The sequence below is a fragment of the Metarhizium album genome, assembly GCF_000804445.1.
Source record: "Metarhizium album ARSEF 1941 chromosome Unknown scaffold_9, whole genome shotgun sequence".
Lineage (NCBI taxonomy): Eukaryota > Fungi > Ascomycota > Sordariomycetes > Hypocreales > Clavicipitaceae > Metarhizium > Metarhizium album.
This window is the reverse complement of record NW_024467583.1, coordinates 786,052-807,026: the sequence shown is the minus strand read 5'-3', so window position 1 is coordinate 807,026 and position 20,975 is coordinate 786,052. Positions and strand designations below refer to the sequence as shown.

General features: G+C 55.9%; 8 protein-coding genes across 8 annotated transcripts; 7 read left to right on the top strand and 1 right to left on the bottom strand.

Annotated features, from left to right (window-relative positions):
• Positions 1–966: 966 nt before the first annotated feature.
• MAM_04347 (uncharacterized protein) lies at positions 967–1,356 on the top strand (the record flags this gene model as incomplete). The annotated part of the gene is made up of 1 exon (XM_040823145.1): positions 967–1,356. The coding sequence occupies one exon, from the start codon at positions 967–969 to the stop codon at positions 1,354–1,356; it is 390 nt and encodes a 129-aa protein (XP_040679024.1).
• Positions 1,357–4,910: 3,554 nt separating this feature from the next.
• MAM_04346 (uncharacterized protein) lies at positions 4,911–5,304 on the top strand (the record flags this gene model as incomplete). The annotated part of the gene is made up of 3 exons (XM_040823144.1): positions 4,911–5,031; positions 5,109–5,208; positions 5,274–5,304. The coding sequence occupies 3 exons, from the start codon at positions 4,911–4,913 to the stop codon at positions 5,302–5,304; spliced, it is 252 nt and encodes an 83-aa protein (XP_040679023.1).
• Positions 5,305–5,881: 577 nt separating this feature from the next.
• On the top strand, positions 5,882–6,328 carry MAM_04345 (uncharacterized protein; the record flags this gene model as incomplete). Its single annotated transcript, XM_040823143.1, has 1 exon — positions 5,882–6,328. The coding sequence occupies one exon, from the start codon at positions 5,882–5,884 to the stop codon at positions 6,326–6,328; it is 447 nt and encodes a 148-aa protein (XP_040679022.1).
• A 187-nt stretch (positions 6,329–6,515) lies between these two features.
• Positions 6,516–6,788, top strand: MAM_04344 (uncharacterized protein; the record flags this gene model as incomplete). The annotated part of the gene is made up of 1 exon (XM_040823142.1): positions 6,516–6,788. One exon carries the CDS (start codon positions 6,516–6,518, stop codon positions 6,786–6,788), a length of 273 nt encoding a protein of 90 aa, XP_040679021.1.
• Positions 6,789–9,396: 2,608 nt separating this feature from the next.
• MAM_04343 (Glucan 1,4-alpha-glucosidase, starch-binding protein) lies at positions 9,397–11,230 on the top strand (the record flags this gene model as incomplete). The annotated part of the gene is made up of 2 exons (XM_040823141.1): positions 9,397–9,622; positions 9,696–11,230. 2 exons carry the CDS (start codon positions 9,397–9,399, stop codon positions 11,228–11,230), a joined length of 1,761 nt encoding a protein of 586 aa, XP_040679020.1.
• Positions 11,231–11,869: 639 nt separating this feature from the next.
• MAM_04342 (phytanoyl-CoA dioxygenase family protein) lies at positions 11,870–12,495 on the top strand (the record flags this gene model as incomplete). The annotated part of the gene is made up of 2 exons (XM_040823140.1): positions 11,870–12,035; positions 12,086–12,495. 2 exons carry the CDS (start codon positions 11,870–11,872, stop codon positions 12,493–12,495), a joined length of 576 nt encoding a protein of 191 aa, XP_040679019.1.
• Positions 12,496–17,317: 4,822 nt separating this feature from the next.
• On the top strand, positions 17,318–18,757 carry MAM_04341 (C6 transcription factor; the record flags this gene model as incomplete). The annotated part of the gene is made up of 1 exon (XM_040823139.1): positions 17,318–18,757. The coding sequence occupies one exon, from the start codon at positions 17,318–17,320 to the stop codon at positions 18,755–18,757; it is 1,440 nt and encodes a 479-aa protein (XP_040679018.1).
• Positions 18,758–19,581: 824 nt separating this feature from the next.
• Positions 19,582–20,598, bottom strand: MAM_04340 (ThiJ/PfpI family protein; the record flags this gene model as incomplete). Its single annotated transcript, XM_040823138.1, has 3 exons — positions 19,582–19,816; positions 19,863–20,364; positions 20,460–20,598. 3 exons carry the CDS (start codon positions 20,596–20,598, stop codon positions 19,582–19,584), a joined length of 876 nt encoding a protein of 291 aa, XP_040679017.1.
• Between the last annotated feature and the right edge of the window lie 377 nt (positions 20,599–20,975).

Below are 20,975 nucleotides of genomic sequence, written 5' to 3'. Positions count from 1 at the left end.
CTGGACATTTGGGGCTGGCTTGATCGGACCGCTGGCCCTTGTTCCCTTTTGGACGGAAAGGAAAATGCGTCACGGAAATTTCGTACCTAGGCTGGCGACGTCCAGGGCCGCGGGGTCTGCACACGTGGACGGGCGCCGTTGTGGAAAATGACTCTGGAGTCTCGACGGGTTTGTCCAGAGAGCCAAAATGCAACGCAGTGCGATCCGTCTCATTCTGTGACGCTAGCCGCGCCATTGTTGAGATCCTGTATGCAAGTCATGCTATATTGGTTAGCTTCGGACCCGGGAAACTGGTGTCTGGGTCTGAAAAATCCGACACCAGACGTTGGTCCCAGCCCGTGATCAACCGGTCCCCAGTTCCAGAATCTGATGCCGTGCCAGAACCTGTACGGGCCCCGGGCGCCCGGTTCAAGAAAGCTCGGTCCACTCGTTCGGACTCGGGCTGGGAACCGAAGCCACGTGTCGGTCGAGGCAATCCCCCGCCTTGCAGATGAATCAAAGGTGGCATATGCCACTGTGCGGTAAATACCAAGGTGTGAGATGCTGTTGTATCGGATGCCAATTCTGCGGGGAGACCTGCGGCTGTAGAGGGTGCAAGAAACAGCGTAACCCTCGGCCACCCAGTGGGAGTATCTTCGTCCGCGGTGCTCCGTCCCGGCGCGCCATTGGATGCCGCTGCAAGCCTCGGATCCCGCATGGAGATGGAGATGGAGATGGAGATGGACACGTCCGGCGCGGGCTGCAGCAAACACAGTACAGTTGTGGCAGTTGTGGCGGATTTGTCGTCGCCCTTCCTGTGCGAGTCATGAGTGACGTCAGGCCCGCGTCGCCCCCAGAACTTGTCGACGTCATGATCGGACCGCAAATGCGGCCCCAGGAAACTCGCCGCGACATGGCAAACGCTCCGTTACAATAGTCTGAATAAGATTCCTCTCGACAACAATAGACCTCGACCGCAATCTCGCCATGGGCCTACGACCAGCACGGCTCACCCGCTTGCCGCGACTCCTCGTTGCCAAAGCACACCACACAAGCCCCGTCTCCTGTTCTCCGTACAAGGACTCGCAGGACAGAGAGTCGCTGCGACCGCGACCGGCAGAGAACACCAAGTCTGGCAGGGACGACGATGTTGCCGGTGCGCCAAAAGCCGCGTTTGGCCGAGGCGTGACTTCGCCCGAGGGACAGCGCGCCATGGCCGGGAAGGAAGAGGGCGGCGATCCGCTGGAAGCCAGCGGTGCCAATCAAGACCTGAGCAAGCCGCAGGGGGATGAGAAATCTAGACGTGTCGCGGGCGCAGGCAGAGAGGTCAGCAAAGGTGGGAAGAGTGGCGGCGGCAATACACAGAAGCACGGGTGATGGATGCTGTGAAGCCGCGTTGAAGCGTCACGGGGCATCATAAATTTTGACTTGATCCGCGGGGCCGTGGACGCGAGAAGCCAGCATGTGCACTTTGGACTGGTGGTATTCGTGGCGCTATTTCATTTCCTGACAAGTGAAGTTTTGTCTTCATGGGGAGTACAGTATGTTGGATCTTTTACCGCTGCCTTGTTCATTTTCAAAGACACGAGGCTGGAAAAGAAAAAGACGAGCGGCGTAGTGTGCTACCGGCTCGGGCACGGGATAGACCATGCAAAGATGCGTTCTGTTGGGGATTTTGCGGGCAGGACGTTCTCCGGGAGACACTAGCAATACCATCAGCTTCAAAGGTCCTTATATTTGGTTCCCAAGGCTCGTAGTAGCCTGCGGCATTCTCCTTCCTTCGGCAGCGCGACCAAGGTCTTTACGGCAACACACGACGACATCTTGATGCTCTCGTCAGGCAGAGCCACAAGGCCGAGGCCCTGCCGTAGCCAGGCTCATGAGTAAAGCGATACCTGATACAGTGAAGCTCATCCTCAAGATGAATCGGGAGTGTCCACATCAAGCCCCTGTTTGACAAGCAACAGGGTGTCACTGCCGGATAGTCTACCCCTGGCTTGGACCTGACGGCTACCAAGTCTTGTCCCGACTGCAGCATCTTGATCCAACATGTGTTGTTCTCAACGAGAATGGCCGTCCGTCACAACAGTTGCGTCGTCCCGTCCTTGAGCGCACAGCGTTGACCCCAACCCCATCGTGTGAGCCAAGGGACAGGATCCATCATCAAGAAAAGGTCAGCCATGGCCGTCCTCAACGGGTGACGAGCGAGTCATTAAACTCGATGGGAAACCAGAATAGAAGGCGCTGGCATGGACCATGGACCATGGTCAAGGCACGTCACGGTGCGAAACCAGGGAGCTCCCCGGCGCTGCCGAGTGGGTGGACTCGCTCGTGGGATGGTATTGAGCCCATTGTTATTGCTTCTCGATCACGGCCTACGACTAGGCCGTCTCGTGGGCGACATGTGGCGGTGGGCGCGTTGGCATTGCCATCCTCATCGGTTCCAGTGCCGTTACATCCCGACATCCCGACATCCCGACATCCATCCCTCTGCTGGACCTTGACGACGCCCCTGGTCCGGCTTTTGACGGACCAAACATCAAAGTCGAGAACCGAAGACCATGGATGGGGCGCAGAAATGGACCCAAACAGGTGGTCGCCGGAAACAGCCCAGCAAAGGCCTGATATCTACTCGTTTGACAGCATCGTGTTTCCTGCAGAATGGAAAGCCGTGGGAAGCTTTCCAAAGGGGACGTGACTTGGATCGCCTCTTCAGATGGAGACGTATGCCGATGACATTGCCGAAAGGCTGCCATCACGAGGCAGAAAGAGAAATCGACCCCTGACGCTGTGTTCACGACAAGAGTCTGCGGAGCATATTCGCTCATTGTGACGCCGCTCGCAGCATTGCCGACAGAATTCACGGCATTGTCTGAAAGAGCCAGGACATGGATCAAACACGTGGCAAAATCTGGCGTACGAGCGAGAAGCGAAAGGCAGCTCGTGGAAACTGCAAAGTCCATTGATGAACCCATGCAGTGACACTCATTCAAGCCCGAAAAGGATGCAGTGGTTGGACTGAGATTCCACGATTCCATCGATTGACCGGAATGATGTGGTCTGTTCCGGCTTTGGCGGCAGTTCAAGATTTGTCTTCCAGAATCACCACTCGATAGCACGTGATCTGAGCCAGGCGATGGCGATTCCGCATGCGCAAAACGACGGCAGCCTGCTCTTAGGAGACACTTTTCAAGTCGCTCATATTTTGCCGCATGCTTTGACGCAATGCACAACCGGAAGTTACGTGGTTCCCTACCTACATGCCCAGATTGATTCTGTCAACTCGTACAGGGGAAACCCATGTTGCATGTTCGATAACGACGCGGCCCATCCGGTCCAAGGCCCGGACATGGACCGACCACGCAATGCGCTTACGGTCACAGACTCACAGCTCGTCTTTCTTTATTTTTTCCGGCGGCTTTGAGATATTCTTGTCCAACCATTACAAGATATGCCGAGTTTGCTGCCCCGAACACGCACACTCTCAGTCACTGAGCAGCGCGCAATCGATCCTCCATCTCCACGCCTCCTTGCGATCCATCGAGCCATCGCCCGTATTTTTCATCTCTCAGCAGCAGGACCCTACATTGAGAGGATTCTTCAGGATGCAGAAGATCAGAATGTGCAAAGCAGACGGGAAATCCGCCCATGACAAGTCAGCGCACCCAAGAATGGCTCGATGGGTGTGAGGCGAGCGTAGCTGTCGAGTGGCCTTGAGTCATTCATTACAAGACGCTGTATCTGTCGAACCCTGGGTAGATGCGTTTCAGAATAATACCGTCCCGGGTATGTACGGGGGGGAGTCTACACCACCGAGTGCCCCTGCCAAACTCATCAACTCACACGGGAGCCGTCCCTCGTTTCGACCATCCCCGGCGCCTGCAACGGCATTGACAAACGTCTGTGCCAGGTTGGGAAAGTCACGAGGCAAAGACCGAGTCGTTGAACCTGCTTGGGGTGTGATGGCTTGGAGTCGAACCAGTCCAAGCTGGACATGTCCGAGACCATCGTCTTGTGGGCAGCTGATTCACAGGCAGGCAAGCCCTAATCTCGTGTCGTGGCGACAACATGTACCGCCACGAGCCGAGCGGTTGTCAAGAGCGCGACTCTGGGTCAATATCCTGCATTTCAAACACATCAGTGTGCCCCTTTGGCCTTTTACATGTCCAGGTCAAAGGTATCCCCATGGCCGCAAGCTTGGCTGGTATTATGTCGGTGTCATGACTTGAAGCTGCACCACTTGAACCCTGGAGGGAGCCCTTCTCAGGATACTAGTATCTCGGGAAGCTTGTGGCCGGGTGCTGGGAAGCGGCTGAACTGGCCAGTTGTCCAGTCCATATGCCCTGCGGTCTCGAGCAAGCTTCATCTACTTACACGTGGGGGTTTTGCTGGGCCCGGGGCTCACCTTGCTCATCGCGTCAGCGTCATTACATCACAGATCTCGATAAGCCAACGTGCTTGGTTACATTTGTCCAAGAGCGGGCGGCCGATGATCGGGACCACATAATTGTTCTTAGTGGCTTCATGCTAGGGGCGACGCTCCAATGAACTTGGCCCGTGGCGGAGACGTGAGCTGGAATGCGGGACATGACGTCGTCGTCGATTGGACTGGACCTGATTGCCTTTCAACCGCTCCCGGGGGGTTGATTCGCGGGCTCCAAGACTGCGGCGGAGCTTGTCGACTTGATTTGAGTTTGCAGGCACCAGGTCGCTGGGATCCGTCATGGTCACTGGTTACGGAGTACTGAGTGTTCGAATCTAGCCTGGCGTCCAGGACGAGGGAAGACGTCATTGGTTTAGAGGACAGAGGTCGCGAGTATAAGATGCATCGAGTTCCCGGGTGGCAGCCGTGTCGCTGTGCTGCGATCTTGAACTAGACAACTTTGCAACTCGACCCGTCACGTTACTTACAAGCACATTACACACACGCCATGGATTTCGTCAAGAAGGCTGCCGAAGGCGTCAAGGGCAACGCCGGCGAGAACAAAGGCCAGCCCGCGGAGGGCCAGGGCCAGGGCCAGGGTGGCGAGCAGAAGGACTACGTCGACAAGGGTATTTCAGCCATCATCAAGCCAACTGCCTCTCTCCTCTTCACTTGACTCCTGGGATGCTGACTGCCTCGTGCGTAGCCTTCGGCATGGCGGCCAGCAAGAGCGGCCACAACATTGACCCCAACACCCAGGAGAAGATCACCGATGCCGGTCGATCCGCCTACGAGAAGGCAACCGGGTAAGTGACCTGACCTCGTCTGCAATGGCGCTCGAGCCGAAGGGTATTGACACGCCCCCCTACAGTACCAAGGTCAATCCCAAGATTTCCAACTAGAGGGCGTGACAGCGGTCGCCTGTTCGAGCCACGAGCAGATCGGCAACCGTCATGGCACGTGTAGTAGATACCTAAATGACACTTATATTGTTTTACTTGCCGTGGGGGAGAACGTCACCATCAGACCCGTGTCGCTGATTGTACGTGCTCGTTTTCAAATTGCAGAAACTCGTGCCCGGAGGCCAATCTGCTTTGGCTCTGATGAACATGTACACACGCCGATGACGTGGCCAGAGCCACGACTAACAACCTGCGCCCCAGCAAACCCAACACAGGTTCCGAGTGCTCCGTACGTAAACTTCTCGGGATACCATTTCCTCCAAGCACCGCCACAAGGAGTCACGAGCCACGTGGCGTCTCAAAAGTCATCGTCTCATCGCCGCAACCCCCGCGGCAGACTTGCCACAGGAAATGCCGCAAGGCGACTGAGACAGAGGCCAACCACCAGCGTTCCCGACAGAGCATGAAAAGTCGGGCCATTGTTTGCGGAAACTCCTGTGTGCCAACAAACTGTCAGATTGCATGCCAACTGCGCCGACCCTTCCGACTCCAGACTCGGTCCCTGGCTGCCTCGACAATGCCCCTCTTCGTCCTCACCAAAGACCACGTCCGCAAGGCATTCTCCCACCTGGGAGAAACCAAAAACCTCAAACACCGCGCAAAGTTCCTCACAGAGTACGTAGTTCCCGACGTCACGTGGACCTGCACCGGCAGCGCCCACTCGCTGGCGGGGACGCGGCACAGCGTCAAGGACCACGACGACGCAACCTTCAAGCGGCTGGGGAGGAAGCTCGAGGGGCCCATCAAATTCACGGCAACAAGGGTCATTGTCGACGCCGAACGCGAGCCCGACGGCTGGTGGTGCTCGGTCGAGACCAAGGGCGAGGCTACCAGGACCACTGGCGAGCCCTACAACAATGAGTACGCGTGGCTGATGCGATGGAACGACGAGGGCAAGATTGTCGAGATTCGAAGTTACTTCGACACCCTGCTCTCGGAGAAGGTGCTGCTGGGACAAGAATGAGGGATAGGCACCCACCCCCCCGGGACCTTGACGGCGGCACTGCCACCGGCCCAGCTGCCAAGGACGCGCGACACGTGGGAATACAAGGCAGACGTCGGCGTTTGTTGGACAGTGTACTCCGTACACACTCTTCCCATTCCCAGCAGGCAGAGCTCAGCTGCCTTTCTGGGTAGGCGCATAGTTGATGATGCTGCCGGGAATGATGAACCCTTGCCTGGCCCTGGCCGACGCCCAAGCTGAGCCCAGAGCTACAGTCGCAAGCGTACCCGCCCTGCTGCAGGTCCTGCTGGGCCTCCGGCACTTGGGAGCAGTGCTCTTTTGCGATGTCGTCGTCGATGAGGAGCAGAGTCGTGCCAGTGTCGGCGACGCCGCTGATCTGAGGGGGCTGGAGCTGGTCGTTGCCGACGGCGTACCCGGAAACATGGCCGTTAACGTAGCTCAAGTTGTAGGTCCCATCTAATTATTACCCGCCGTCAGCGCTCCGTTTTCGTTTTTCTCGCACGCCTTGGAACCAAGGGCAAGTGCTTACCAGCCTCGTGCTTCAAGCTGGCTGTGAATTCGCAATGTCAAGTAAATCATACCACAGGCGCAAAGGGGGGGTTGATCTTCTACACGTGCTATGGAATGGCTTTGCTCTCTTGCCGAACCTTGCACTCGTCGCATCACGTAAGAGCCCATGGTGATGCTCCAATGGCACTTCGGTATTCTCATGACCAGGTTGATTAAAAACAAAACAAAAAAAAGGGAAGCTGATCTTTGAACCGTCATGTTGCCATCGGGCCGCCCCGTACCCGGGGCTTGAACATCTCACGGACCAGTTCTCGAGCCCAACGTGTTGTGGCGGCGATGACACCGCATCGGAGCAATGGCTGCCGCACAGAGCCCAAGAAAAAATGGCCAGGTAGCGCTTAACAAAGAGAGGTTTGCACAAGGCTGCAGTTTCGACGCCGGCCGACCATCTCCAGTCGGTGTTTGTTGACATTCAAGAATATGAGGAATTCGACACTGCGTTCGACACAACCACCTGAATTGACTGAAGACCTCCCCACCAGAAGACCACCAGTTGATTCCGTCCAGGCCGAAGGGTAGGGGACCCGGCCTGTTGGACAAGACGACAGCGATTCGCAAGCTGGAACGTGCGTGTCTTTGTCACCAGTCGTCCCAGATGACCTAGACCATAGCGGGAGGGACAAGCGACGGAGGAGCTTAGAACTCGTAAAAGTTCAAGTGAGTTGACCGATTTGCTCCCTTTTTCTTGCGAGCCTGATTCAGCGTTGATAAGAGGGCGTAGTATTTGACAGTGTTTTACAAAAGGAAATGGAAGCGAGACTGCAGACTCTTGAACGTTTTGCTCTTCTATTCACGGCAAATCGACATAGTACTCTGTTTCAAAAGGTAGGTGCCTTGATGCTTGGGTATACTTGGTAACTTGATGAGCAGTGCTGTTGGAAACTGTCGCGACGGTTTCGTTCTGCTTTCGCGAACCGTCTCGGCTGTCTTGAGCTTCGACTCGATCCATGGCCGGAGACGCACGTCCACCCTGGCGGCCAACTGTTTACTTTTGAAGCAGCAGCGCCGTAGTCGTACCGTCGTCGTGTCTGTAAACCGTAGATGTACGCCACGAGCAGGACAAGAGCGACATGGGGCGGCGCCGCACAAAGCCAATATGTTGACCCTGGCTGATGGCACGAGTACGAGTACACCGCCTCGCTGTTGACTGCAAAAGTCTGCCTCGCACCGGCTCATCTTTCTCCAGGGATCAAGGCGGAAATGCGGCCGGGTCGGCTTTTGCCTGGCTGCCGCTACACAAGTAGGCTGTGGGTTGAATTAGAATGCATCGATGAGCATGGGGCTGCAGTTGACTGACCAGCAGTTGTTTGCAGGCGTACAGAAACCCCATGGAAATGCATTCATTCATCTTGTTTCTTGTTCGTCGGAGCGTCACATTGGGGCATTTCTTTCCATCTTTCAGCCGTCCAGGGTGCATGGTGCCCCCCTTGAAGCTTCCACTTTGGTCCGAAAAATTGACTCATCGATTTGACGTCTCCTCCTTGGCCCGTCGAGGCTCCAGTTGCTCTCTGCCGCTCTCTTGAAGGAGCGTCTGCCCACATCTGCATCTACATCTGCAGTTGCCTCGGCTTCTTTCTGCGTATTACACCTCGTTGGCAGAAGCCGGCAGCCAAGGTCGAAAAGTCTTGATGGTCCGAGCCAAGCCGAAGCGCGCGTAAAAGAACCAAGTAGACTGTTGCCTGCTCGGAGCCGGCAAAGGAAACTGCAGCGTCCAAGTCATGGAGTCACGCCGCGCCGCGAAAACCGACAGGGAGAAGAACTGTGGCCTCGCGCCAAGTTATATTCTCACTTCAGCTTGCTCGGCTCGACGCAGTCGTAGTCGTCGACTGAGGCTGATGGAACTGTCTGTCGGTCCGGCCTGCTGATTGGCCATGCAGCGGCGCAGGCGCTTCGTGAACGGTGGGGCAAGTGCGACTGCCCACAATGCGTACGCACCTGCAACCTAGGTAGGTACCTAGGTACGTACGTAGTTACTCCGTAATTAGTAGTAGTAACTCATGAGGCTCACGCTCACAACCGCAACATCGCCGCGTCGCATCGGCACATGCCCGTCTTCCATGCGTCCACGCCCACGCCCACGCGTCAGCGGTGGGCTCTGAGCCTCTAAAGGCCCGATAATCTCGGGACAACCTACCAGCGACCCTGAAAGCCCCTTGGCCGTTGGTCCGGCCCTGGCTCCGACGTCCCCAGATGTCCCCAGCGCACTCTGGGGAAAAGGACCGATCTCCCCGGTACGACCAGACTCCATGTACGTACGTACAAGTACAACCGAGCCGCAGAAGCGGGGCGACAGGCATCATCGAGGCACATGATCGCCAGACTCGCAAAACCGCAGGTTAGATGGGAGAGCATGGCCAAGTCCGACTTGGAATGCCTAGGCATACAAGTATTTAAGGTCTTTGGGGCTCCCGAACTGTCCATGTCGTACAGCTAGGCAAAAGCCGCACGTCAGACTCGAGCAACACCATCGTTCAGCTCCGACGCCAACCCCAAGCATCATGTACACCAACCTCACTCGCATCCTGGCTCTGACCGGCCTTTGGCTGGCTGGAGCCGCAGCCCGCCGCCGTCTTTCCGGCAGACTCGACCTGGATGCCTTCATCGCCAAACAGAACGATATTTCTCTCCAGGGAGTTCTGGCCAACATTGGCCCTGGTGGATCAAACGCCCACGCCGCCGCTGCTGGTGCCGTCGTGGCCAGTCCGAGCAAGTCGGATCCAGACTGTATGGCGTGGCGACCTTCCTCGAACCTGATCAAGACGGCTCCAATGCTAACATGTTCTGAATATTCAAAAAGACTGGTACACGTGGAGCCGCGACTCTGCTCTGACTTTCAAGGTTCTCGTCGAGCTCTTCATCGCCGGAAACAAGTCGTTACAGCCCAAAATTGAGGAATACATCACCGCTCAGGCTCAATTACAGGGCTTGACGAATCCCTCTGGTGGACCAGACACGGGCGGCTTGGGAGAGCCCAAGTTCCATGTTAATCTCACAGCCTTCACGGGCGCCTGGGGTAGGCCGCAGCGGGATGGTCCTCCCTTGCGAGCAACTACCTCCATCCTTTATGCTAACTGGCTTTTGTCCAACGGCGGCGAATCTGAGGCGGCAAACACTGTTTGGCCCGTCATTGTCAAAGACCTGTCATATACCGTCCAATATTGGAACCGGACCGGCTTTGACTTGTGGGAGGAAGTCAACGGGTCGTCCTTCTTCACTCTTTCTGCCTCGCACCGTGCCCTGGTCGAAGGCGCCGCTCTCGCCAAGGCACTCGGCAAGCGGTGCCCAGATTGCGAAGCCAGCGCCCCCAGAATACTCTGCTTTCTGCAAAGCTTCTGGGCCAATGGCTACATCGACTCCAACATCAACGTAAACGATGGTCGCACCGGCAAGGACGTCAACTCCATCCTCTCATCCATTCACACTTTCGATCCTGCCGCCGCCTGCACAGATTCCACGTTTCAGCCATGTTCACCTAGAGCATTGGCAAATCACAAGGCCGTTGTCGATTCCTTCCGTACCATTTATACCGTCAACCAGGGCAGGACAGCTGGCAGGGCCGCCGCCGTCGGCCGCTACTCGGAAGACGTATACTACAACGGCAACCCTTGGTACTTGGCTACAATGGCAGCGGCCGAGCAGATGTACGCTGCCGCCTATCAGTGGAAGAAAAATGGTTACATCACCGTGGATACTACATCACTCCCCTTCTTCAGGGATCTCGTGGCAGATGTTTCTGCAGGGACGTATGCCAAGGACACCGACACCTTCACTTCCATCATTCGGGCAGTGACCGCCTATGGAGACGACTTTGTTGACGTTGTGAAGCAATACACCCCCACGGATGGCTCCCTGGCTGAGCAGTATGACCGAGAAACAGGAACCCCCAAGTCTGCTGCTCACCTGACCTGGTCCTACGCATCATTTGTAGGAGCTGCCGAGCGCAGGTCGGGCGTTGTCCCGCCCTCATGGGGCGAGCCCAATTCCAATACTGTCCCCAGAGTTTGCGAGGCTTCTCCTCGCTGTGATTCCAGCACCATCTTCAACGTCAAGGTTACCACAGTCCCCGGAGAAAGCATACTTGTTGTTGGTTCCCTTGCAGAGGTGGGAAACTGGTCACCTGCCGATGCGATTCCCTTGGATGCTTCGCAATACACTCCCAGCAACCCTCTTTGGAGCGCCAAGGTGACGATTCCTGCTGCCACCAACTTTGAGTACAAGTATATCAAGAAGACGAATGACGGGAGGGTTGTGTGGGAGAGCGACCCCAATCGCAGTGCGGCATCGTCTACCGGATGCAATAGCACCAAGACACTAAATGATCAGTGGAGATGAAGGGTCAGATCATAGATGTAGACACGAATAAACGAAGCAGGCCAGACGAGGAGTTGCCGCAATGACTCGGTTCGCAACGCGGTAGTTTCTCCGTGCCTTGGTTGTGATGATGCCTATTCGCAGTGGCAGCAGCCACAGTATGTACTGGCTCAACCTTGAATCAGACATGTGCTTCAGGGTCCAGAGTACAGACTCCTCAAGCCCTTTTTCCCGGTTTCGAGATTTGGCTCGTATCCATCCAGTTGGCCGGGCACGCGTGGAGACGTGCCTCGGCTCAACCCCGCAACTGTCGCTATTCGCACTCAACATATGAGTACATGGTTGTAATCGCGTCCACGCCCGGCAAGTTTCTCAGCGTGAATACTCCAAGCGGACAAGGTGGTGTGGAAAATGGCACAGACACTCAACGGCCCGTGACACCCAAAGCCCAGTTGACCACGTCCACCAGCACGGCTACGTCGTCATCCCCAGCGCCTTCTCCGAATCCCAAATCTGGCAAGCAAAGACGGAGCTGGCGCGAATATCTACGACTCGGGAAGCAGGCCCAGCGGGGGCGGCAGGGCGCAACGCATTCGAGGGCCTGCGGACGCAGCGCATCTACGCGCTGCCAACAAGTCCCGCTGCTTTGACCAGTTTGCGATGCACCCCACGGTTCTCGCCCTCAACGACCATCTCCTCGACAACGGGTACCTGTCGAGCGCGTTTCACAGCATCAACATTCCCCCGGGGCAGGCGGCGCAGAGGCTGCGTCACGACGACCAATACGTGACGGTGCCGAGGCCACACCGTCCGTTTGGGGCGGTATGTGTGTTCCACTCCCGCGCTGACGGCCGCGTCTTCTGCTGACACGTGCAGGCCATCATGGTGGCTCTGGATGCGTACACGGAGGCGAATGGGGGCACCGTCATCGTGCCCGGATCGCATACTCGGGCGGCGACGGGATGCCTGAGCGGGCCGAGGCCGTCTCCGTGGCCATGCCCGCCGGGAGCATGATGTACTTTGTCGGGACGCTTGGGCATGGCGGAGGCCGGAACGCCTCGGGTGCGGAGAGGCTGGCTCCGACGGCGCAGTATTGCCAGCCGTGGATGACACAGCTGGAGAATCAGCAGCCGGCCGTCGACTGGGACAAGCTGGACGACATCCCCCCGCGCCTCGTCGGCATGATGGGGTACAAGGTCGGCATGCCTTTGATAGGCTACGTCGATGGGAGGAGCCCACGGACCAGAGTGGCCGAGCTGCTCGATGAGTGGAAGGGGCAGAGTTAGCTGTGAGCTGTGAGATGTCTGCGGCGAACGCATGGCTGCCCAGCATGGCGTACGTGTCCCGTGTGTTGGTGGAATGGCAGTCTCCAGCTTTTGCTGCCGTCTGGTGGGCCACTTCAAGCCTACCTGCTGTGCTGTGCTGTGCTGTGCTCATGTATTTCAACGCCCGGTTTCGCGTGGATGGGTTGCCAGAGACCCTGATCCTGCTGGCTAGGTATGGCGGCGCGAGCAGGGAGAATGGGATCGTCTTGTCCGCGCCTGAGTTGCACTAGCGCAAATGTCATCAACACCATATTCGGCGAATGCGGTCGCGCCGTCCTATCGCTTGATCGAGAGGTGTAGATGCATCCTCACGAGGTGAACACGCCTTGGTTGCCGGAAAGCGGGCAGAAGCTCCTGGACGCAGCGAAGCTGCCCGTGCAAACGCTCAACCTCGGCGACAACATGCCCGCCTGCGCATGCCTTTCCTTCCTCGATGCCGGCGACAAGGTCCATGGCTTGGGCATTGGGCGTCGCCACCAGCCCGTTTCGGGTCGCCGTCCTGGTCATGGACCGACCGCGTCGAGCTTCTCCTCGAGCGCACCCGACTCCCGGGCACCCTGACGCCCGCAAAGTCCCAGCTTATACCAGACGGCCGCATCACCTCTGCGCAGAGGCCTGCCAGTGTCCCTCTGCAACTCGACGCTTTCTGGGCAGCGGCCAGGAAGTAGCTGGGTGCGGGTTCTGGCTGATAAAGAGGCCGTTTGGTCCTGAAAGATGAGATACTCGGGATGCCGGGAGCCGAATAACATTATACCTGTGCACCTGCATCGTACGCTTTCTTCTTTGCAAAGGTCGCACCGAAGATTTCTGTCAGTAGATACATCGGCCCAGGGCGCGTCGGGAGTAGACACGGAGCGTATTACCCGGACCACGCGACCTCTACACGGCGCAAAATCTCCGAGTAATCGGCCGCAGTTCACATTGGAGCCTGAAGAACGACAGATTGGCATGTGCCAGCGGGCGTTGTTGAAAGTTTGGGGTTGAGGAGGGTGGGTGGATGGGACTCGGAGGGCGTGTGTGGCACAGTGCGACAAAGGCCACAATGCCACACTGTACTGTGGGATCGCCAACTTCGCCATTGGATAGTCGCAACTGGTTGATACAGCTTGTTGGCCATGGATCTGACGCTCGCAAAAAGCCATTCCTGATACTGCAATGCGTATTCTACAATGTACCAACTACCTTGACGCCCCAGTACCTGCGCGTGGTGCCTAGTCCAACAACTTGCCGACTCTCACCGCAACCCAAACACGTTGTCCGCCAGTCTAGGCTGTCTGAAAATGAAAGGACATCCAGGATGAAGCTTTTTCTTCCGAGGTCCCTGTTAAGCCACAAAGTCTCCAGTTTGGGTGCATTATCATTCCAAGAAAGAGACAATCATCCGAATCGCCCAGCGGTCCACAGTGATTCAAGCTCCACCAACTCCTGATCAAGCCCGATGCCCGTCGCGGCCCTAATCTTGAGAAAGCAGTCCCTCATCGCATCCTGCTGTGCCGGGTGCGTCATTTCCCTTGCAGTGAGCAGCAACGCCGCAATGAGAATCGGATCCCATTGCTCCGCGAAGTCGTTTGTACAAGCAATGCCAGCTATGATCTGGGCATGGCAGCTCCGCGAGGTCGCCGAAAGCTGGTACCCGGATAAGCTCAACCGCCGCGGCTTGTTTTTCAGCAGCAAGAGCGAGCACAGGTGGTAATTTACATTGCCTTGGACCGCGAGTGCGTTTGTATAAAGTTGGATGGGGAACGAGGCAGCCGCTTCCTGATCAATCTGGCCGGCTTCAATGTTGCCTACTTCCACGATGGGGCGCATGGTCAACGGACGCCTGTCTCGCCATTCTTGACAGCCTTTCCACATGTCGAGCCACCTTTTCAGACCGTTTTGATGTGCTGGAAAGGATGGCAGTTTTTTGTGAGGTGAGTCTCGGACGAGGAGGGGTTGTGTGAGCCGGTGTGTTGGATCGTGGAGGAAGTGGAGGGTGATCGTGAGGTGGTGCAGAGATGAGATGTATGCGCCTCTTGGACATTCCGGTTCCCATGTCGGCGGAAAGTCCGGAGCGGAGTAGAGGGACGGAGGTGTAAGAGGCGGTTGGCGCAGAATGATGGACGATGCCAGGTCTTTTTTTACACAAAATATTAATCATCGGTGCATGACGGGTTTGGGGAGACACATACCGAAACGTGAGTGGAGATTGCATAGAGACCGCAATGGCTCGTCCATCGAGAGTGTCGTCGATTCCGGACGTAGCATTCCCATTTCACGAGCCGCATGGTGCCTCCATCGTGAAGGCCTCGAACGCAGATATGCCGTGATACCAGAAAGCAAATCCGCTATCCGCTTCACGGGTCCCTCTAGAGCGTGCATCCGGGTCTTCTCCTTCGATCTGCCGGCCGCGTCGTCTTTTCCATGTATCAAATCCACCTGGAAAGCGGCTAATTCTATAATCACCCTCTGAATGGGCGGGTATTCCTGCGCGAAACACATGACATCGACGCCAAATCGCGATGTGAAATCCCCGGCCTCCATCCACAGAGCCATCACGTACCGGAAATGACGTAGCAGGGCACAGTGCTTGAAGCCCGCTGGTGCATTGTCTGTGTCGAAGTTCCCATCCCAATCGACGAGGGGGCGCTTTTGTTTACGACCGTTGATTAAAGGGGTGGTGACTGTGAGGCTGCTCGAGCAGGCTTTGCGAACGTCTGGCTGTTGATGATCCGAGTGCCTGCGGGTATTTCCAATGCCATTGCTGTTGCTGTTCGTATCCAATGGCCTTGATACAGGTGACAGGGGTTCTTTTACAAACTGAACAAGTTAGACAATACCCTCTTGGCCTGGGGTATTCGAGGGTACGGCGACGAGTGACGAGACACGTCAAGGTGGCAGCTATACCTCTATTCGAGTATATGAACCGTTTGTCTTGTTTGTCTTCTTGCCAGACTCCACGGTCCCAGCACTCGACTTTGGAATAAATTGCAAATCCGGATATGCGCAGGCGACTCCCCTGCTGGCACAGCTCGTACAACTTGGTTTCCGCTCATCGCCTAAAATGCGTCAACTTCGTCGCCATTTGCGCAATATGAGACCCTAATACAATCCCTGGCGCAAAGCCGGACAGAGGATGGTTACATTTTCTCCGTCTCTTTCGACATGAGAGACATCCGGTACGGACGCGGCGCTTGTTTTCGGGGACGTGACGTATCACGGGCATATGGAACCGTTTGCGAAGTCGCCGGTCATAGTTTGATTGACCAAGAGGACTGGAGGCCTTCAACAGGAAGAAGAGGGCAAGGAATGCCTAGTCTTTCCGGGTTGAAGAGCGGTTGGTTGTTGGTTGTCGTTTTGTTCTTTTTCTCTGGAGGATGAGGCGTGGGATGAGGGACAGACGGGATGGAAGGATCACGATGAGGGTCTGGTGGCAGCGGTCATTGGCGTGAGGCCCCTGAACCGGTGGAAACCAACTGGGGTAGCCATCGATGATGGTGCGTTTGGATTTTCATCCATGGCCATGACAAGCCGGGATAATTATTGGCGACGCCATCGGGTGGCGGCGGCACCCAAGGAGCTGGTCGTCTGCTGGTGTTTGGTTCTGCCTCGGTATATGAAGCTGCGAATCTGTTTAAAGCGACTGACTTTTGCACATTTCCGAACAGACACTATGCAAACGGCGCATTCTGCTAGTGAATGTGTCGCAACTCGTCAAAACGCTTCTCAACACCAGCCCAGTCACGTCAGCGCGGCCGTCAAACAGCACGGCGAGTCGAACCTCTCTCTACGTCTCGCACAACTCTGGGTCCCTCTCACTCGTATGGCTGCAAAACGCGCGGTCCGTCTGTTCAATACTTGCATTCCTGGTTTCCGGGAAGCCGAACCGTAGTACTTCTTGAGTATTATCCTCGTTTCGAAAGCAGTTGATATAGGCAACTATTTGCTTGCGGAAAGCCCGCTTGCTACCCTCTTCCGCCGAGCGAGGGAAGTCTGTGGCAAGGACTTCTCTCCGAACACAAACTCGTCACTGATTTCCGGAAATTTCACGCGAACAAGATCGTGGCCAGCAGGGAGGTTTCGCAGCCATGGCAGTGTGAAATTGGTTTTTTCGTCACGGCTCATCTTGAGGTCCCCCTCAAGGCAGAAAGGCATGAATCAGATGCAGACTACCAGAGCCACAGCAGGGATGGATACCTTGGATAATTGAGGGTAGTCCCCACGCCAGATAAATCATTAGACTAGGAATCGCCAATGCTTCCGATAGAGTTGCTGCCATGGCCAACACGGAAGGACGCATGAGTTCCAGACGAGGTGTGATGGGAATCTGGAAGCCCGATTTCGGCAACGACATGAAAAGGAACCGGTTATCGATGACGGCGGCGATGGCTCCGCGGATACGAGAAAGGGGCCGGCGGAGTAGCCATTTCGGGGCACACGCTCGTGAGGAGAGTTGAACCAAGAAGTTCTGGGGCGACAGCAGACGTCTTTGCACCTGCGTCCAAGTTGAAATGCATTGCTGGAGAACGCTGTTCTGTCAACAGTGTTGGAGTTTACTATCCGAGCGTGGACAAGGCGAATCCTTGTTTCGACCTGGTTGACGTCGACGAAGTTTGCGGGTGCAGGGCGGGGCGTTGTCGCTTCGAAGACCGTTGTCATCGGCTCCACCTCGAACCGGAACCCATTTCAACTGCGGTTCCAGTTTCCTTCTGTTTCATCAAAATGCTCACCCAGAGAGGCCTTTTCATCATGGCTGTGCCGTGATTTCGAACCGGCCGGTGTCCAATGACACCCCCAATGCGCCATGGCCGACCAACATGTGCCGCAATTCCCGTCGCCGGGACCCTCGTCCGCTGCCGACGAATACTCGGCCAACCCTCATTTCATTCAACTCCAAGAAGAGCTTCGGTGCGTCCTCCTTGCAGGCGTAAGCTCCCATGATCCCGGCAATGCCACCACTCCCGAGCCTACTAGTACAGACGAACAGCCACCGCCCGATCAAGTATCCGTCCCGCCGTCCGAGTTTGACTTCTCCAGGGTCCCTGGGATTCCCAAGATCAAACTTATCGGCCATCTCAAGAACTGGATCACTGAGTGCGCACCGTATCTCGACAACTTTGACCGTGAGAGACACTTTGGCATCCATGTGCCTGTCCTGGCACGGCAGTCGCCGCCATTATTCTACGCCGTCTTAGCCTTTTCCGCTCGTCAGATGGAGCGGAAAGCACTCCTGGAAGAAAATAGTGACGACATCCTAGAGCTGTACCAGGAATCCATCAGCCTCCTTGCGCCTAGTCTGCAAGTCAAAGACTCCAACATACTGGTGACGGCCTGCATACTCGCCCTCTCGGGGCTCATGTCCGGCAGCCCTCGCAACTGGCGCCAGCACATCGAAGGCTGTGCGGCCCTGTTTGAGTCCTTCGAGGTTGACGGTTTCTCCGGTGGCCTGCTGCAAGCAGTCTTCTGGTGCTATGCACGCATGGAACTTTGTGGAGCTATCATATCCGGCGGCGCAGAGACTACAGTCCTCCCGCTGAATAAATGGATCCCTCCATTGCCAGCAGGCGTCTCAACCAACGATGAAATTGACCAACATGCACGAACAGCCTTCTATCAGAGTGGGCGGGATAATACGGGTATGCACGCCAATTGGTCCGTGTATTTGTGTGCAAAGGCATGCGACCTGGCGTACCGGCGGACGAGGGTGCTTGAGCTTCAAGAGCCAGATGAGTCGGATACCAGGCCATTCGTCGAACAATGGACAAGACTATGGGGCGATTTGCAATTCTGGCTGGACTCAAGGCCGTGGTCAATGCTTCCGACTGCTACATCGCCGCCGCCTGAGCCGTTCCAGGAACACGTATTTCCCGTAATACTATTCTCGGATTATCCCGCCATCTCATCTAACCAGTTGTACCACACGGCATGTATCATCATGCTGGAAACGCGGCCGCCAGAAGCACAAGTACCGTCTCCACAGAGCTCGCCCATTTGGCATGCAGGAAGAGTCTGCGGAATATCGTGGACGAACCCGCACAAGGCGAGCCTCGTCAATGCCATCCAGCCGCTCTACTTGGCAGGGCGGCTGCTCACTCATTCGAGCCAACAGTTTCAGGTCGCCAGGCTATTGCAGATTATCCATCGGACTACAGGGTGGGGAGCGTTGTGGCGATTGCGAGATTTGGAGACAGAATGGGGATACAAGTCCGAGGAGATCTTGGGCAGAGTGACAACAAATGCATGATGCCCATGATTGCCGGACATGGAACCAAAATGGAACGCACTAAGCTCAGTTGGAGCCCATGCCCTGCACGGCGTGTCAACGGGGACGGTGAAGAGCTTGAATCTGGATCTGGTCTTTCATTTGAGGATTCAGCCTCGACGCGCCAAGCTGAGTATAATAAGGAGCAGTGATTCAGCGAGAGACTCGCTGCGTCCATGCTTGTGGATGGCGGTCACTGCCGTGTCGGCTGTCACCAACGAGGCATCATTCAACGATTCTGGAGAAAAGTTGATGCCCGTGCAGTTCGCCGTACAAACAGGTTATACGCTCCATCAACACAACTGCTAGCATTTAGGCACTTGTGCCCTGCCTATCGTCCTATTTACGTGCACTTTTCGAACAGTTGACAACAATTTACAAACTTCGGCCGCCCTCGAGGCCTTGTTCGACAGTGTGTGAGTTTGTCGACTTGGCGTATCCGCTGCTGGAGAAGGGCAGGCAGCGACGGCCGAGTCATATGCCGTTTTGTTGAAGCCAGGCAGGCCATGTCTAGGACGATTGCTGGTGCTGCACTTGCGCATTTTGAGCTTCAAGGCGTTGCTACGGATACTTCAATAGTTGGGCAACAAGCACTGCATAACACCATTCATGCAGCAAGGGGTGACATGTCTTCAGTCATAGATTCGTTCCAATTGATGGGAGTACGGTACATGTTATACTAGAGTCACACGGGATATTGCGGTTTTCCTACACCGTCGTAGCCCATCACCAGCCCCTGCCTTGCGACAAGATGCACGTGCAGACCACGACTCAATTGCCGACACTCTCTGTCAGCGTGAGCATTATTAGACGTCGAGACCATCAACGACTATGCCCTTGTTCCAGGTCCACTGGATCAACCTGGCCACCTCCACCGCACATTCTTCATCAACCAACGCGCTGACAAGATACAAAGCCGCATCAACGCCAGCGCTGACTCCTCCAGCCGTGATTACACGAAGACCACCGAGGCGCATCGCAGCACGGCGCGCAATAGACTCTCGGCGGGAGTTGGAGCCTTTGAATGACATGCTGCCCTTTCTGCGTGTCCATTAGCAACTTCTCATACACATAAGGTAAAACTTACCGAGCATTCGAGGGCCGACGCCCAGCGTCAGACTTGCGACGAATATATGGGTTCTCATCCTCATCTCCGAGATCGAAACGGAGGTTGTTGACCACGTAACGGGCATCCTCAACTACATCGGTACGCTCAGTCATGTTACGAGTAGCAGCGTCGCTACAGACATTTTCGAACTTGGTCAAGTAGTCGGGGTGAGTGGTGGCAGAGAGGCCGGAGAGAATGTTCTCTCTGGCGAGGAAAAGAGATCCGGTGCACACGGAGAGGACGGTGCGTTCACGAGCAGGGTCCTTCTTCTGGAGTTCAGCAAAGTTGTTAATGAGTCCAAGCGGCTCGGCGTCTGCCTTGAGGATCTCATCAGTATTCCCACCGAGGATGACGAGGATATCAAAGTCCTCCAGACGTTCGTGAGCTTCCTTGAAAGAGATTTGGGAGCCAACAATAGCCCCCTGCTCGGAGAGGACCTTGGGCTCAGCACCCGCAAGGGTCACTTCGAACGCCTTGGAAGCTATTGCGAGTTAGCTATGACATCTTTGAGATGATGCGAGGAGAAAGAAAGGAAAGGGGAGGAAAGAAATAGTCAACGGGGAATGGCCGACTTACTCTCGTCTTTGGGGTCGTGTTGGGCAGTAGTGAAAACCTCCATTGGCCCAGCAAAGTCGAGGATATCAAACTTGTTGTGCAGGGCAACGAGGACTTCAATGGGTTCGTCCGCCACTGCGGACGTCTTGTGTGCAGCCATCTTGCCGGTATTGTGGTGAAGACGTTGAAATTGAGGGATGGCAAGGTTGCTTGTGTCACCGAGTAACGGGGGTAAAGGGTGACGCTGGCGCAGTGGTGGCGTGAATTGAAGCGATGAACAAGTGTGCAGAGCGAACACTAAATAGAATTGGTCGAGTCACGGTCCTTGGTGAGGCTGACGAAGATCAATGGATGGTAGGAGACGGCACGTTGGTAATTCGCTGAGTTGGTAGAGAAGGAGGGAAAAGAGGGGGACGAGAACGAGGTGAGGAGGATGTGAAAGTATATGTGCGAGGTGGGATAGATTGAAGAGAAACCGCACTAGGTACCTACTGAAGTACCTACCTAAGTACCTACCTACCTAGGTACCTAGGTACT